This window comes from Onychostruthus taczanowskii, unplaced genomic scaffold (assembly GCF_017590055.1).
Source record: "Onychostruthus taczanowskii isolate IOZ18803 unplaced genomic scaffold, ASM1759005v1 scaffold48, whole genome shotgun sequence".
Lineage (NCBI taxonomy): Eukaryota > Metazoa > Chordata > Aves > Passeriformes > Passeridae > Onychostruthus > Onychostruthus taczanowskii.
Genome location: NW_024502347.1, coordinates 1,782,509 through 1,796,472, shown reverse-complemented (window position 1 = coordinate 1,796,472; position 13,964 = coordinate 1,782,509). Strand labels below are relative to the sequence as shown.

General features: G+C 37.5%; 1 protein-coding gene across 2 annotated transcripts in view; it reads left to right on the top strand.

Annotated features, from left to right (window-relative positions):
* AFG1L (AFG1 like ATPase) overlaps window positions 1-13,964 on the top strand; it is a 65,314-nt gene that overhangs the window by 45,761 nt on the left and 5,589 nt on the right. For both annotated transcript variants that reach the window (XM_041414939.1, XM_041414938.1), the window contains exons 11-12: window positions 11,337-11,477; window positions 13,181-13,294. In XM_041414939.1, the coding sequence (XP_041270873.1) occupies window positions 11,337-11,477; window positions 13,181-13,294 (255 nt within the window). The remainder of the gene's footprint in view (window positions 1-11,336; window positions 11,478-13,180; window positions 13,295-13,964) is intronic.

Here is a 13,964-nt window from a genome sequence, read left to right as displayed (position 1 = left end):
AAAAGGAAAAAGGTAGCTGTCAACCCATGAAACCCTCTTCTTTTTTTTCATGAATTCTTTTAAATTTTTGATGGAAAAACTTAAACATGCAGTGTCTTTCTTAAACAGTCAGAGAGGAAAATTGCTCCCACACATGTCACAGACGACATAGGGAGCATCTGGAAGAGTGCACTGGTGGTTTATAGCAAAAAATTACTCAAAATGAGGAGACATTCAACATGACTGGAAGTATAAAGTCTTCTGTATATATTCCAGTAAGCTTGCTAATAGTGGGAGTGATTTGTGGAGGGATAAAGCAGAAATCTGTAGGGGAGATAGCAACAAGGTATTTGCTACTTCTTGTGAAGCCAAATGGTAGATAGGTTGGCGGGCATCATAAGTGCTGCCATTAAAAGAAGTAAAACAGAAAGCAAAAAAGACGTAATGAAAAGCAAGATTGACAAAAGAAAATACTGGAGGGGAATTTTTTGGATTTGTGGGGAGCAAATCTGCAGATTTCTTTGTGTAGGACATGGGGACAAAATCCCATGGGAAGGCAGATTGTACAAAGCAGCATAGGGCAGGAAATCTTCCTTGCTGGAGCCTATTGCAACCATGGTGAAGCTTAATTCAGCTCAGGCAAAGCCTCCAGGTAGATAAATGAAATCTAAAGTTGGTGTTGTAGGAGCTCATTAAACTTGTAACAGAATTGAAAACAAGATTTGCAGTTGGTTTTGTAACAGTTTTAAGATGTGGTGACAAGCATGATAAATGGGAAATTCTCATTAATGGGGGAAAATTAGAGATAATTGCTATTACTGAAACCTTCTGGGACAATTCATAAAATAATAATACAGAATGGGTGCTTACAGCCTGCTTAAAGACAGAGTGGCTAAAAGAGGTGGAGAACAGTGTGCAACATTGAAGGTACTGGTACCTGCCTTGAAGTTAATTAATGCAAGGTTCTTGAGTATGTATCAGTCTACTAATTAACAGACCTGGAAGGAAAGTACTCGTAGGGATCTGTTGCAAATGGAACATGAGGTGGATTGCTCCTTGAGCACTTGGCTATAAGAAGCATATAAAGAAAATACACTGTTGTATGCTACACTGTAGATGAAACACGGGAAAAGGTGAAATGTAATTAGCCAGAAAACAGAAAATTATAATTTTCTAGCATAAAATGTACTACATCCAGTACAAGGTCATTTGGCTGGTGTTTACAGTGATGAATTAATCTAGAAATTTCTGTTACGTAGGAATAATCTTAATTTTCTAATGTTTAATGAAACCAAAAGAGATTCCAGACAGTGAAGTTGCGTATTTGAGTGTTCAGGAAGAGTAATTTTCAAAAGCAAAAGGTAAGTGTGACTAAATAGAAAGTGAACTGTAAACAACAACAACAAAAAGAGCAACACAAACCCAAGAAGGACTGAGGAGGAAGATAGTGAAAGTATTTCCTGTGTCACTGTTGAGACAGACTCAAATAATACAGAATGAATGGCAACTAGTTATGAAGTGCAGGAAAATGATAAAATAAAGATCATGGGCAAACATGACCAGTCAGATAAAAGACTTAAGTAAAATTGGAGTTTGGATGTTTTATATTATCTGAATGTTACTGGCTTATTCTTAGCTGGAGATGGATGAACATTTAATAACAATGTGGAAAAAGGGAAAGGTTTGGCAAAAGATAAGTGTTCTAGGTGAATAGAGTGAAATACTAATTTTACTAAAGGATAGTGAAATAATTTTCAGTCTCTATGTAGTTAACATATGTTAAAAATAGCTTGCAAATGCATTTTGTGTTATTGGAATCCTGTAAAACTAGGCTGAAATCTCTGACTAGATTTTTATTTTTGATAAATGTTAAAGTGCAAGAGAAATTCCATGTCGCTAGAAGAATGCTCTATGTGTCAGTATTAAAAAACAAACAAGTAAAATTCACCCATGCTTGTGATGATGGGTGGAACTGCAGGCTGTTGGTGAGATTTTAGTCCAGGAAGGGTAATGGAGAAGCTGATTCTGGATGCATACAATGGATGACTAAAGAATGGAAATTAAATTAATTCTCCAGTCTCCCTGACTTTATAGGAAGGGTTGAGTTTTGAAGATGCTGTTCTTATTAGGAAAGTGGCATTATGCTGTCTCAAGAAAGTATTTTTAAAATGGGTTGCTAAGTTAGTTAATTAACCTATAAAAAGAAATATTGCTGACGGTTTTTTGTTTGTAGCGTTTCTAATGACTAAGCCTGATGTAACTGTTTTTTTTCCCGAGGAGTTTTGAATATAACATAAATGCTAATACAAACTTGCTGTAGATACAGAGTACTGTGTGTATGGGGGAGGAGCAATGAAGACAAGAATGCTGTGTGCCGTTTATTTCTTATCAGAACTGATATTTTGGGGAAAAGGTTGGGGTTTTGGTGGGGTTTTTTTTGTTTTTGGGGGTTTTTTTGAGAGTTTGTTTCATTTTTGGGGTTCTTTTGCATTCAAGCAGACACAGCCTCCTTTTCTGTGTATTGGTCAAAACTGGATGCCATTTTAGGAGGAGGCTTTTGGGTTTGAGCTACATGCTAGTTTTTAGGCTTAGCCATCTCTAAAATGCAGGAACTTGAAGTACCCCATGATCTTTCCTGGTTTTAAAGTGCCTGAAAGTAGGGATGTGAGGGAGTCAGGGCCCCTGCTGCCTGTTGGCAGCTCTCACTGCCTGCACATGCAGTGAAAAGTTCAGCAGCCAGCAGGGGAATGTGCCCAGTCCATCTTGAGGGAATAACCAGCTCTTAGCTCCCTCTTACTTCTGGGAGTAGGCAGTGTTTTTTTAGTCTACAATCTATGCAGTCAGATCAGACTGAGTTTTTCCAAGGCTTGTAACTTCCTTGGGTTTGAGAGGGGTTTCACAGGAAGTATATGGGATGTTGCCCTCATACCAAGCAACCTTTCTTCCAAATTTGACATATCTGGTCTGCATCATGGAAATACTTACAATTTACAGTATTATCCTGGAGTTGCAGAAGTATTTTTTGAGTTTTCTGAAACTGTTGTATACTGCTGCTCATGTGGGTGTCAGTAATCACTGCAGCATGAGTCAACAACGTTGTACTCAAAACTTGGTTAATTGATTCCTTTGGCTATCCGTTACCCCGAAGGGTTCCAGAAAAAAGAGTAAGTTTTGCAAGAATCAACATGTGAAACGAAAGATGCTTTTGTTGTGTTGGCAAAATAGCTTATCACTCAAGTGACTCTGCTTTCACTTCATTGCTGCAATTCTGGTCTGGTCTTGGGTGACTGTTACAATGCATTCCAAGGGATAAATATCCAGACCTAAACATCTACATTTGCTGGTGTAGGATTAAGGAGATGTGTTTGAAACTTACGTAGTGATTTTGGTAATACAATATTTCATATGAACAGCCTGTAAAACTTCTTTATTTTCACTGAAGTTTCCTTTAAAATGAAATCAAATTTCTGTTTTAAGGGGAAATATTTTCCACTTTGATATAAGTGGAAACATATTCCACTTTGATATCACACAATTAATGAGATGTTAGCTAATAGATGAAAATAGCAAATCAGCAATTGGTAACTTGATACTATTTATAACATCTTCTACCTTAAGTAGAATTTTCATAATAGCTGCTTTTTAATTAATACCTGGAACCTTGGGAGTTAAGAGTTGATACCTTTCTGGTATTACAATATTTAATTCTTGTCTCATATATTAGCATCAAACTTTTTCATGTCAAGAGTGTAAAGAGTTATTTCTATCTAAAATAATGCATCAGATACTGGTAATTACTGGTTGTCCATTAATGTTCATAAAAATAAAATACAGAGAGTATATTGTATGCAATGCTGATATGACATGCAGTTGACTTGCTAAGCTATTGTGTGCCTCATTTTGTAAATCCTGGTTTCCCAGATGAGGACAATCCCAAATTTTAGCTAACTTAGTTAATATCAAATTCATACACTTTGCTTTTTTTTTTCTTTACTAGCTATGTGAACATGTGGAAAACCAACAAAAAACTGGATGAGAGGATACTGATCTATTTTGGTTGCTTTAAAGCAAAGGAGAAGCAGTTTTTCAGACCTGACACACCAGGGTTTATGTGGCAGAGTGGCACGTGGTGGCCTTTGTCATGGGCATGAAGCTGTTACCAGTACTAGAACGGAGCCCTGTGAATGTGCTTCTCCAGTGTAATCAGACAGGAGGACTCTGCTTGCTTTTCATCAAAATAAAATGTAGCCACAGGAGGCTGGGACAGGCGCCAGGCAGAATAGGGACGTACAGTTCCCGAATTTTCATGCTGACGTTGACTTCTCCCATTCTTTGGAGCCTTAAATTCCTTTCTTCCAGTTTCTCCATCTATGCAATGAGGGAAACACTACCAGTGCTGTTAGATTCTTGCAAAACATAATTAGTTAATTGAGTTAAATGTGTGAATGAAAGACCACCAGATGCCTTTAAAAATAAAATGTATATATTAACTTGATTTTAAAATCCCTATATATACATATATATTATATATATGTATATACGCAATTGTGCAAATATAAGTCTTACCCATTTTAGTGTGTTCACACATGACGTTCATTACACCTTTGAAAAAAATCACTCTCTACCAGTTGCCTTTCTTCACCTCCCTTTAAAATTTCCCTTGAGAAGTGGCGATAGTGACGGTGTGATGCGGTGTAATTCGCTCAGCCGCGGCGCTGCTGCGGCGCTGCCCTGCCTTGTGCGCAGCAGCTGCTGCCCTCTGCCGGGAGCTGCGGGCCGCCGGCCTGGCAGCTGCTCCTCGCAGCCTCAGCTGCTTTGGTTCGTGCAGCCTGGAGGCTTTCCACTAGGGAATCCAGTATATCCTTTCATCCCGCTGCCCAGCACCGACCAATGTAGTGTCTTAACATGATACTAACCATTAGCTAACGTATGATAGCGTTAAAACTCTGAAAATAAATTTAGTATCAGTATTTAGGTTGTAAAAGATTATCGGACTGTGATTTTTTTTTTCCTAGTAGTTATTCAGTGTTTCTGAAACTGGCAAAATAAAATTTTTGTGTAGATTAACACAACAAATAAGTGGTGAACAGTTTCCATTAGGTTGTTGTTCCATTGCAATAGGCACATTGTATAAACCGGGAGGAAGATGTAGTTCTTAGTTCTTAACTTGAATATCTTGCACTTGAAAGGAAAAGATGTAACTAACCTTTAGGAAAGAAAAGAAAAAACTCACCGTTTTCAAATGCATCAAGCAATTTAGAAATGCAAGTGTCTGTTTTTGAGTCAGCTGAACGTCTGTTCTACATGATGACATAACTCTGCTTCATTTGTGGTTTAGTGATTCTGAGTAATTTTGAGGGAACTATCATCATTAAAAGCTGCTGAATGTATCCACAGTATAATTTGGTGTCATCTTAAGGCTTGTAGGATTGTCAGGTATAGGTGTAAATAAATATACCATAGATAAGCACTATTTCCAGTAACCTTTTAAAATCATAGTTTTCCTTAGTTTGTTTTATTAGTTTTATTCCTAGGAGATTAGCTTTTGCAGCTTAAGCTCTAGACTGAGAGTCTGTCTTTTATTAGCTACATTTGCTTTAAAGATTTAATCAGGTTCTCTACCCCCTGCAAAATTTGGCTTATCTTATTCACAATCATTTTTTATAAAATAAACTCAAGAAACTTATTTCAGGTGGAAATATTGCAATACAGTTATATTTTTAGTCAAACCACCTTTCTGTTTTATATTTTATGTGTATCAGAGGTTAACTTTAGAGAGCACTCCTTTCAATGAAAGCTGCATAAACCTTGAGGGTTTAGGTCCTATACTTTATAGACCAAGTAATATGAGCTTTTTGAAGCTCATTGGAGTTTTAAGGGTTTGCCTTTTCAATTAAATTTTTTTGTTTCTTAAATTCTTGAATGTAGTTCTCTCTCTTTTTCAAAGCTTTTTTGATCATAGTTTTGAAATCTTAACAGTACGTGTAAATATTTAAATAGACCTATATATTTTTAAGCCTTAACTATTTTTGGAGCCCATTTAATAGATGATGCTATACTTTTGAGTTGGAACTGGAAGTTTAGCAGTGAGAGCTTTTACAGCAGAAACATGCCTTTCCCATGCTTCCAGTATTCAGCCAACTTTGAGCATATTGTTCAAATAAATACATAAGTAAATAAAAGAACAGGAAATCACAAGCATCTTCTTAAGCAGAAAAGCAAAGATCTGAAAAAACTTGCCACTGTGAAAAATGTGACTATAAAACTTCTGTTGTAAGAACAAGGAAAATGACTTCTTAGCAGGATTCTGTGGTGAAATAACCTGAGAGAGGAAGGGGTTGTGCTTGGTACAGAAAATACCTTTTACTCCAGAGTTTACAGATCTTAGATTCCTGCTCTCCTGGCTGGAACTAGATGATATTTAAGGGATCTTGCAACCCAGAGTATTCTATGGTTCAATGATTTGCACTGCCATCAGTAGCTTTAAATTTTTTTACCAAGTTAGCCATGCCCTACCTCTTCCCATTTTTATTTAAACTTTAGCATGCTGTGGCATCATATATCATGCCTTGGGTTTTTCTGTTCCTTTCTTGAAATTATGATCTTGACACATTATCTCAGTGCTCTGTTTTATGAGCCTTACCTAGTGATAGTGTGTTGTTCATTTGGAAACAACAGAGTGTTCTTTTGTTTGTTTATACTTATTGATTAAGTTGTAAATATTATCTGGTCTTAAACTGGGTGTTGTCTATAGGAAGTTTTGGAGTTCTAAGAGTGTCTGCACAAAATTGTAGTTACTGTCAATCACAAGTCTTCAGGATTGTCTGGAACTGGTCCTGGAATATCTTGCAACATCAACAAAAAATACATATTGAGATGACATATCCTCTTCTATCATAGGTAAAACATTCTGTATTCTTCAGACAGTCTCTTAAAGGTGATATACTGGGCCACTGATGAGTCAACAAAGAAAAAAAGATGCTTTATACTATAATTAAATGAACTCTGTAATAGAAACAGGAGATGACTAACTCTAAAACAGCACACAGAGAGCTCCAAATAATAAGCATAGTACTTGAAATGAGATGTTGGTAGCTGAAAATGCATTAAGTAGACAGAGAGACAGAAGCAAATAAAGGTGAGAACTCAGTCAAGCAGGTTGAAGTGGAGTAAACACTTTGTCAGGAGTGCAGCCCATGTCAGGGCTAATGTGTTTTGCATTAGCATGATGCCTGTGAAATACTGACTCTTGACATCAGAGCTAATGACAAAAATCCACAACAGTTTTACAGTATATACACATGCAGGAACAATAATACCATAAGAAAGATTCTTATCTGTTAGTGTTTTGAGTTTTTAAAATAATATTATAGTATGTGAAAGAACTGGTAACAAATGGTAAGTGGTGGTCATTACATTGATGTCTTATTGTTCTGCTGTTGAGTTTTGATCAATAATTGATGAAACAAAAGAGATCAGACAGTACCAGAAACACACACCAAATGAAGTTATTTTTACAATGTTATTCAGAGGATGAGATTAATCAGGCTAAACTTTTAGTAAGAGGATTACATATATATGTGTCAGTATTAGGAAGATTTGTGGCTTCATTAGCAACTTCAGAGGAAGAAATACCTTCATGTATGCTGCTGACTAAAGTGAAATACTTTTTGTGATTGATTTTGATTCACAAAATAAATTTCAGCCCCGGAGGGTTATACAGAGGGTTATACAGAGGACAGTGCTATGTGTCTAAAATCGTGTGCCTTTAGTCTTGTAACCTAGTCTGAGCTGGTGTTGCTGGCAGTCAGGAGTGCTTGCTGCAAGGTGAGGGAAAAAGGGCCTGAAGGCAGTAAGGCAGTGCTGTGAAGGTAGGGGAGGGCTGTGGGCTGCTGGAACAGCAGAAATTTGCTCCTTGGTGGAGCTTCTGTCTATGGACTGTACAGCCAGAGCCTCTAGCAGTGGTGCAATTGAACCATTTCCCTGTTTCTGTTCCTGTGTGGCAGGAGTGGTACCTTGTGCCAGCCTCATGCCAGGTTTGGGGGGCACCAGGCCAGTGAGAATGGGAGTTGAGGAGCTGTCAGGATGCCCCTGCATCATGGTCTCTTGCATTTGGAGCATTTTGAGTTAGCTGGTGGGTTAGACCAGCTTTGAAGCAATTACAGGGAGCATGGAAACTGGGCCAAAGCAAGGGCAGAGGTACACAAAAAAGGGGTCTGATCTATCACCAGAGCATTTGCAAACTGGCTGGTTGTTCCTTCTTTTTACACTGAGTAAGACAGAAGGAAACTACAGGGCTTCCCAAGACATGAGTAAGTCATGTTAGGAACAAGATTAAAAGCTTTGTCTTTCATCTCCAGGACTGTCTCTAAACTCCAAAAGCAGGGAGGTTTGAGAACTCCTCTGTGTAAGGGACTACAGCTGATATTAGCTGAGCCATACGCAACAGCAGAATGGCTGACTTGGCATTTCAGTTGTGTCTCACTAGACTTGAATTTTGTCAGGGAGGTACCAAATTTACTCTAGTAAAGTACTCGTGCTGCTAGACTCAGATCTTTCTGAGTGTAAGATTTTGGAGTCTCCAAAGGCACATTTCTACCAACATTCACAGAATATTATCACTTAGTGTTGGTGTAGATGTTTCAGAAGTTCTTGTTAAAGCTTGAAACGTTCTGCCTTTTATGCCCTTAATTAGAGGAATTCTTGAATTGATTGCTTTTTGCACTGCTGAAGTAGATTGAATTCCTGTTTGACTGATAAAGATGCATATTGTAACCCTCTATGAACCATGATTTTGTCTATATGAAAAGCAGTACAAGTATTAGATCTTCCATTCTTCCCATTTGAAATACATTAGCCTTATTTTTGTCTTCCACCTGTCTCTTCCCTCTGACTACCCAGGTTTTTTATTCTCCTGTTTGGATATCCACCAAACAAGGTGCCCACCAAGTTCTTAGCTGTATAGCTCGTTAGTTGGGCACTTCAGTTTGCCCACTTTGCAAAAGGTTGTACTCTTTAATTTTTAGTTTCATATTTATTTGTTTTAGAAATTGCTTTTAATATCTGGTACTTTGAGATGAGGAGGGTGTATTGGTATGATTTGTGTAAGAAAGTGTGTCACATTGGGACAGGGCAGAATAATTCCTCAGGTTTTGGGTTTCAGTAGAAGACTGCTTGGGCTCTTCATGTGATAAAATAATGAATCAGCATAGTAGTGATGTCTGTAATTTCTTAGTTAAGGGGAGACATGAGAAATTCTTACCTTTCTCATGTACAATGAGATCACTGCTGTTCTCCCTCAGAGGTACTCATCACACAGGCACCCTTGATCTCCTCTGTGTTTAACAGTACTTCAGTTCTAAGTAGGGAATAAAATTACCAGTACCAAAACTATTTGCTTATCACTAATCTTAAAATCTCCAGCAGCATCCTGGTTCTGTTGCTTTTAGTGCTCCCATTGTTTTTCTTTTGCACTTGCTACTCTGGCTGTCCAGATGTATCACTTGTATCTGGTGGCAAAGTGTCCAGTGAGTTTGCTCTGTGTTGTTTCCATCCATCAGTTCCTTCCGCTTTCTTGAACCTTTTCCTGCTTTATTTCATCAGAACATTTTGAGTTCAGCTACTCTGGTTTATCCAGACAGGATTTTGTTTTTTCCAGAGGTGTTGCATGCAGCTTTGCTGGTGGCCCTCATGATGATGAGTTTTTGGTTAGCACTGATTAAGTCCATAGTAGTAACTAGGGGACTGAAACAGAGGGAGAAAATAAGCATTGAATATAATTCCAAGGGGAGGATACAGCATATACTACTCTTAAACACTGCTCAAAAGAATCAAAAAGTTTTGTAATAATTCTTTTCCATAGATGCTACAGCCAAGCTGACTGCTTGGGAATGGGAAAGCAGGGTGATTCATGAGACTGCAAGTGGGAGAGCTGGTGGAGAGTGACAGGCTTTAGTACGTGCCTGGAAGGTCAGCTTATTCCCATTAATTTTCAGAAGACAGGGCTTCTCTCTCCTGTGCTTGTGTAGAGACCATTTCTACACGTTTTTTTAATTCTAGCATGTAAATAAAGTCCTGTTCATGAGCAGCTATTGATAATTGATAATTGCTTAAAATAACTTTTCGCAGAAGTGTTCTAGTTAAGAAGTTATATGTGGCCTACAACAAATTAGTCTCACAATTTCAGTTAAAGAAAATATTTTATATTTACTGGTTTTAAGATAATAGCAATATTGCACTGCTTTGTAACAGTATTATAGTTGGTACAGCACATGGTGCATGTGATTACTCCCATGGGAAGGGAGTTGTGACCACACAAAATGGTGCTGAACTTGTTCTCTGCAGTAGCTGCAGATAAGATTTTGAAGTATTTGTACAAGTAAAACTGATGGAGGGAGTTCAGGAGTACAAATTTTAATAGCTCATGATAAAGTACTGCCTGTGGTACTGATAGGACAGATCTTGCAGAAAAAAATACCTTCCATGTAATGAAAAAGTAATTGTAGAGGAATGTACTTGAATGAGCTACTACTGTTTGTGCATATTCTCTGTTGATGGTTCAGATACAGAAAGAGAAACTAATGAGTTCTTCTTGAAGATTTTTATTTCATCATTACAGGAGAAACCATGAACAAAGAAACTGCTGCAAAATTGTGTTTTTGTCTGTTTCCTCTTGTTTTCCATACTTAAAAAATAAGATATTTATTCGGTCTGGGTTAGTCCTAGGTGAACTAAATGCAGATCTAGTTAGGATTTAGTAACTAGCCTATAAATTTGCATTTTAAAATCTTGCTGCTAGAAAGCATGCTAATAGCTATTCAGATTATTTATGCTTTAGGTTGAAATCACGTCTTCTATGGATTATGGTTTATAGTGATTATTTTATTTGCAGTTGTCAGAGAGAGATCATAATGTTGTCTGGGTGCACAAGAACCACATGCTAATAGCTATTCAGATTATTTATGCTTTAGGTTGAAATCACGTCTTCTATGGATTATGGTTTATAGTGATTATTTTATTTGCAGTTGTCAGAGAGATCATAATATTGTGTGGGTGCAGAAGAACCACGTTTTTCACTCTCACTGTTCATGTAAAGCCAGGAGTGTGAACACCCACAGGTACCTATGTCCCTAAAGGACATAGAGCATTCCTCAAGTCATGTAAAGCCAGGAGTGTGAACACCCACAGGTACCTATGTCCCTAAAGGGCAATCGAGCATTCCTCAAGCGAGATACAAAGGAATAAAAAGAAGATTATAATCAGGACTTTACAGCTCTCTTCTGTTACTGTATGTCAGAATACAGAGTTTGTGTCATTCTGTCATGGGTTGCCATTGCTTATGGTTTGTTTTGTTTCAGCCTCTTGGAGCCAGCGACTATTTGGAAATATCGAAGCATTTTGACACAGTGTTTGTTCGTGACATACCACTTCTTACAACAGCAAAAAGGACACAATCTCGTCGTTTCATTACTCTTATTGATACCTTTTACGAGCGTAAGGTGAGAACTAAGCCTTTCCTGTATGCATAGAAATAATATTGGGAGTCCTAAAACTGACTGTTACTATTGGTTTGAAATAAGGCTTTCTGTAGTAATGGTTTGGAAAACATAAGCAGTATGAAGTAGCACTGCAGAGAAACATCATTCCAGCTTCACACACACACAAAAAAGGGTCCCATTTCAATAAAGGCAAATAAACAGGTTGTTTTTTTTTTTTTTTTTTGTTTCTGTGAGTATTAAGCATGAGCATAAATATAAGCCTGAGCTCATTTGCCTTTTTTGAATGGGCATGTTCTTTCCTAACCCAGGAAAACAGCAGAAGCCATGTCATTATTTTAATAATGAAAGATTGTGCTGCCAACTGTGCTGGAGTGAAATGGAGTTTTTTAGATTTTAATCTGCATGGGCAGTTGGTCAGGAATCAGTGCCTTTTTGATCAGGAAGGAGGAGTTAATAGCACAATTACATCATAAAGTTTAACGGAAACAGTCGCTGTAGGCTTTACATTAGATTGCAGAATTGCTCATGGAATAATAATGATAAATGCAGCACTTCTTGTGGATTTACAGAGATTTCAGTCATGGAAGCAAAATCAGCATAACTAAAACAAAGAGAAGTTCCTATTTAAGGGGATTTTTTTTTAAGTGATGGAAGGTTTGAAATACTTTCTTGTATATGATTATATTTGCACACACTTAAATATTTATGCAGTTGGGAAGTGCCAGTTGAGGCTGGTTCTTATCGAGAATGTTCTGGTATGGGTTGTTGATCAGAAAGGCCCCAGCTCAGCAAGGTGTTGAACTAACTCAGTGTATGAGTAATCTCATTCAAATCAGCCAGATTCAAATCAGCGTCATTCAAATTAGCCAGATTCTTTATTCTTTATGGTTGGGAAGTGGATATTTGCTTAGACAATATGCTAGTATTAAACTAATGTGTTAGAAATAGGGGTATGGTCTGCTCTGTGTTTGGGCTGTCATTAAGAATTGCAAGCAGTCACTTGCTATTACTACCTCCATAGGAAAAACACAAGGTTAAACTCCCATCAGAAGTAGTTGGGAAAAATACTTGAGTATATTTGTGAATGCCTGTCCACAACACAAACATCTTGCCTGTATGCTCTCAACAAGAGTCTTCTATAGTATTATTTCTATTATTTCAATTGTCTTCCTTGCAGCCCCCATCTCTCACTGCATGTTGTGCCTCTTCCCAGCAGACATGAAAACAGCATCATTATTTTTACTAGCAAATAACTCACTGGAGTAGCACAGATCAAGGCTAGAAAGGCTTCACTCAGTCTTCTGGGAAATTTGGAATTTAAGTGTTCTTTAAATAGTGCAGTGTATCTACCCACTGAGAGGACTCTCACTATGGGTGAAAACTAAGCATTGCTTACTATACAGCTGTTATTTTAGAAAGTAAACTTTACAGTGAGCTCATTGCCTGTGTAGCAGATATTCTGAGTATTTGATAGCACAGTTCTTCTGTTCTCTGAGTAAAAGTTACATCAGTTGTTACTGAGAAAAAGATCATGTAAGATTAATGGTTCATCTAAGTCAGGTAAATCTGTAACAGCTGTGCTAATAAGAGAAAGGAAGATCATTGGGGAAAAACCCTGGTGATTTAACTTGAAGTTTGTGCATAGATGCTGCATTGTTCCTGTGAAGCCCAAGGGGTGATGCTGTTGCCCGCTCTCCTCTCAGGTGCGCATTATCTGCTCCGCAGCAGCTCCTCTCCAAAGCTTGTTCCAGGTGAAACACGACAGTGGTGAACTGCAGGACAACAGAGTGTTGATGGATGATTTGGACTTGAGCCAGGTACATGATTTTAACATCGTCTCCCTTTTGTAACAAAATTGGGTTTAGTCTCATAATTGCAGCAGCATTTTAAGAGGGGGAATCAAGAAACATTTAACTATTGATATGCTGCTTTTTTGCAGTGTCTCTGTCACGCTGATAATTACATGTTATGCTACTTATTCATAGTCAAAGAAAATGTCACTATATGTAGAACCATTTTGTGGAAGTTTTAGGGTCATTTTGAATATTAATCATTGTATCTGTTCAGTCATATATGAAAATGTTGATTTAAGTTTAGCACCTACATTTAAAATACAGAAATAAAAGGTAGTTTGTTCTACCTGTTGCTGGACTACAGGACAGCCTCACAGCTCCTCACAAACAGTACTACTTTACATGTTGTTTATTCTGTTTTTCTCTGTGGCTCAGTTATTGCTAATGACTTTTTAAATAATGTTTTTAATTGGGGTACCATTAGTCTACAAAAAAGGAAAAATAGATGGTTAACCTGTTACTGTGTTGTTTTAAAACCAAATTATTCTTTTTGCTGTATTCCTTCAGGGGATGATGTAGCTGAAATAGGTGCTTTTCTTTAATTTTTAGACATCGGTTTTAATTTTTTGGTGCCATGCTGCTGTCTTGTTTTGTCAAAGCTTGTAAAGCACTGAGTTAGACAGGATGCACTTCA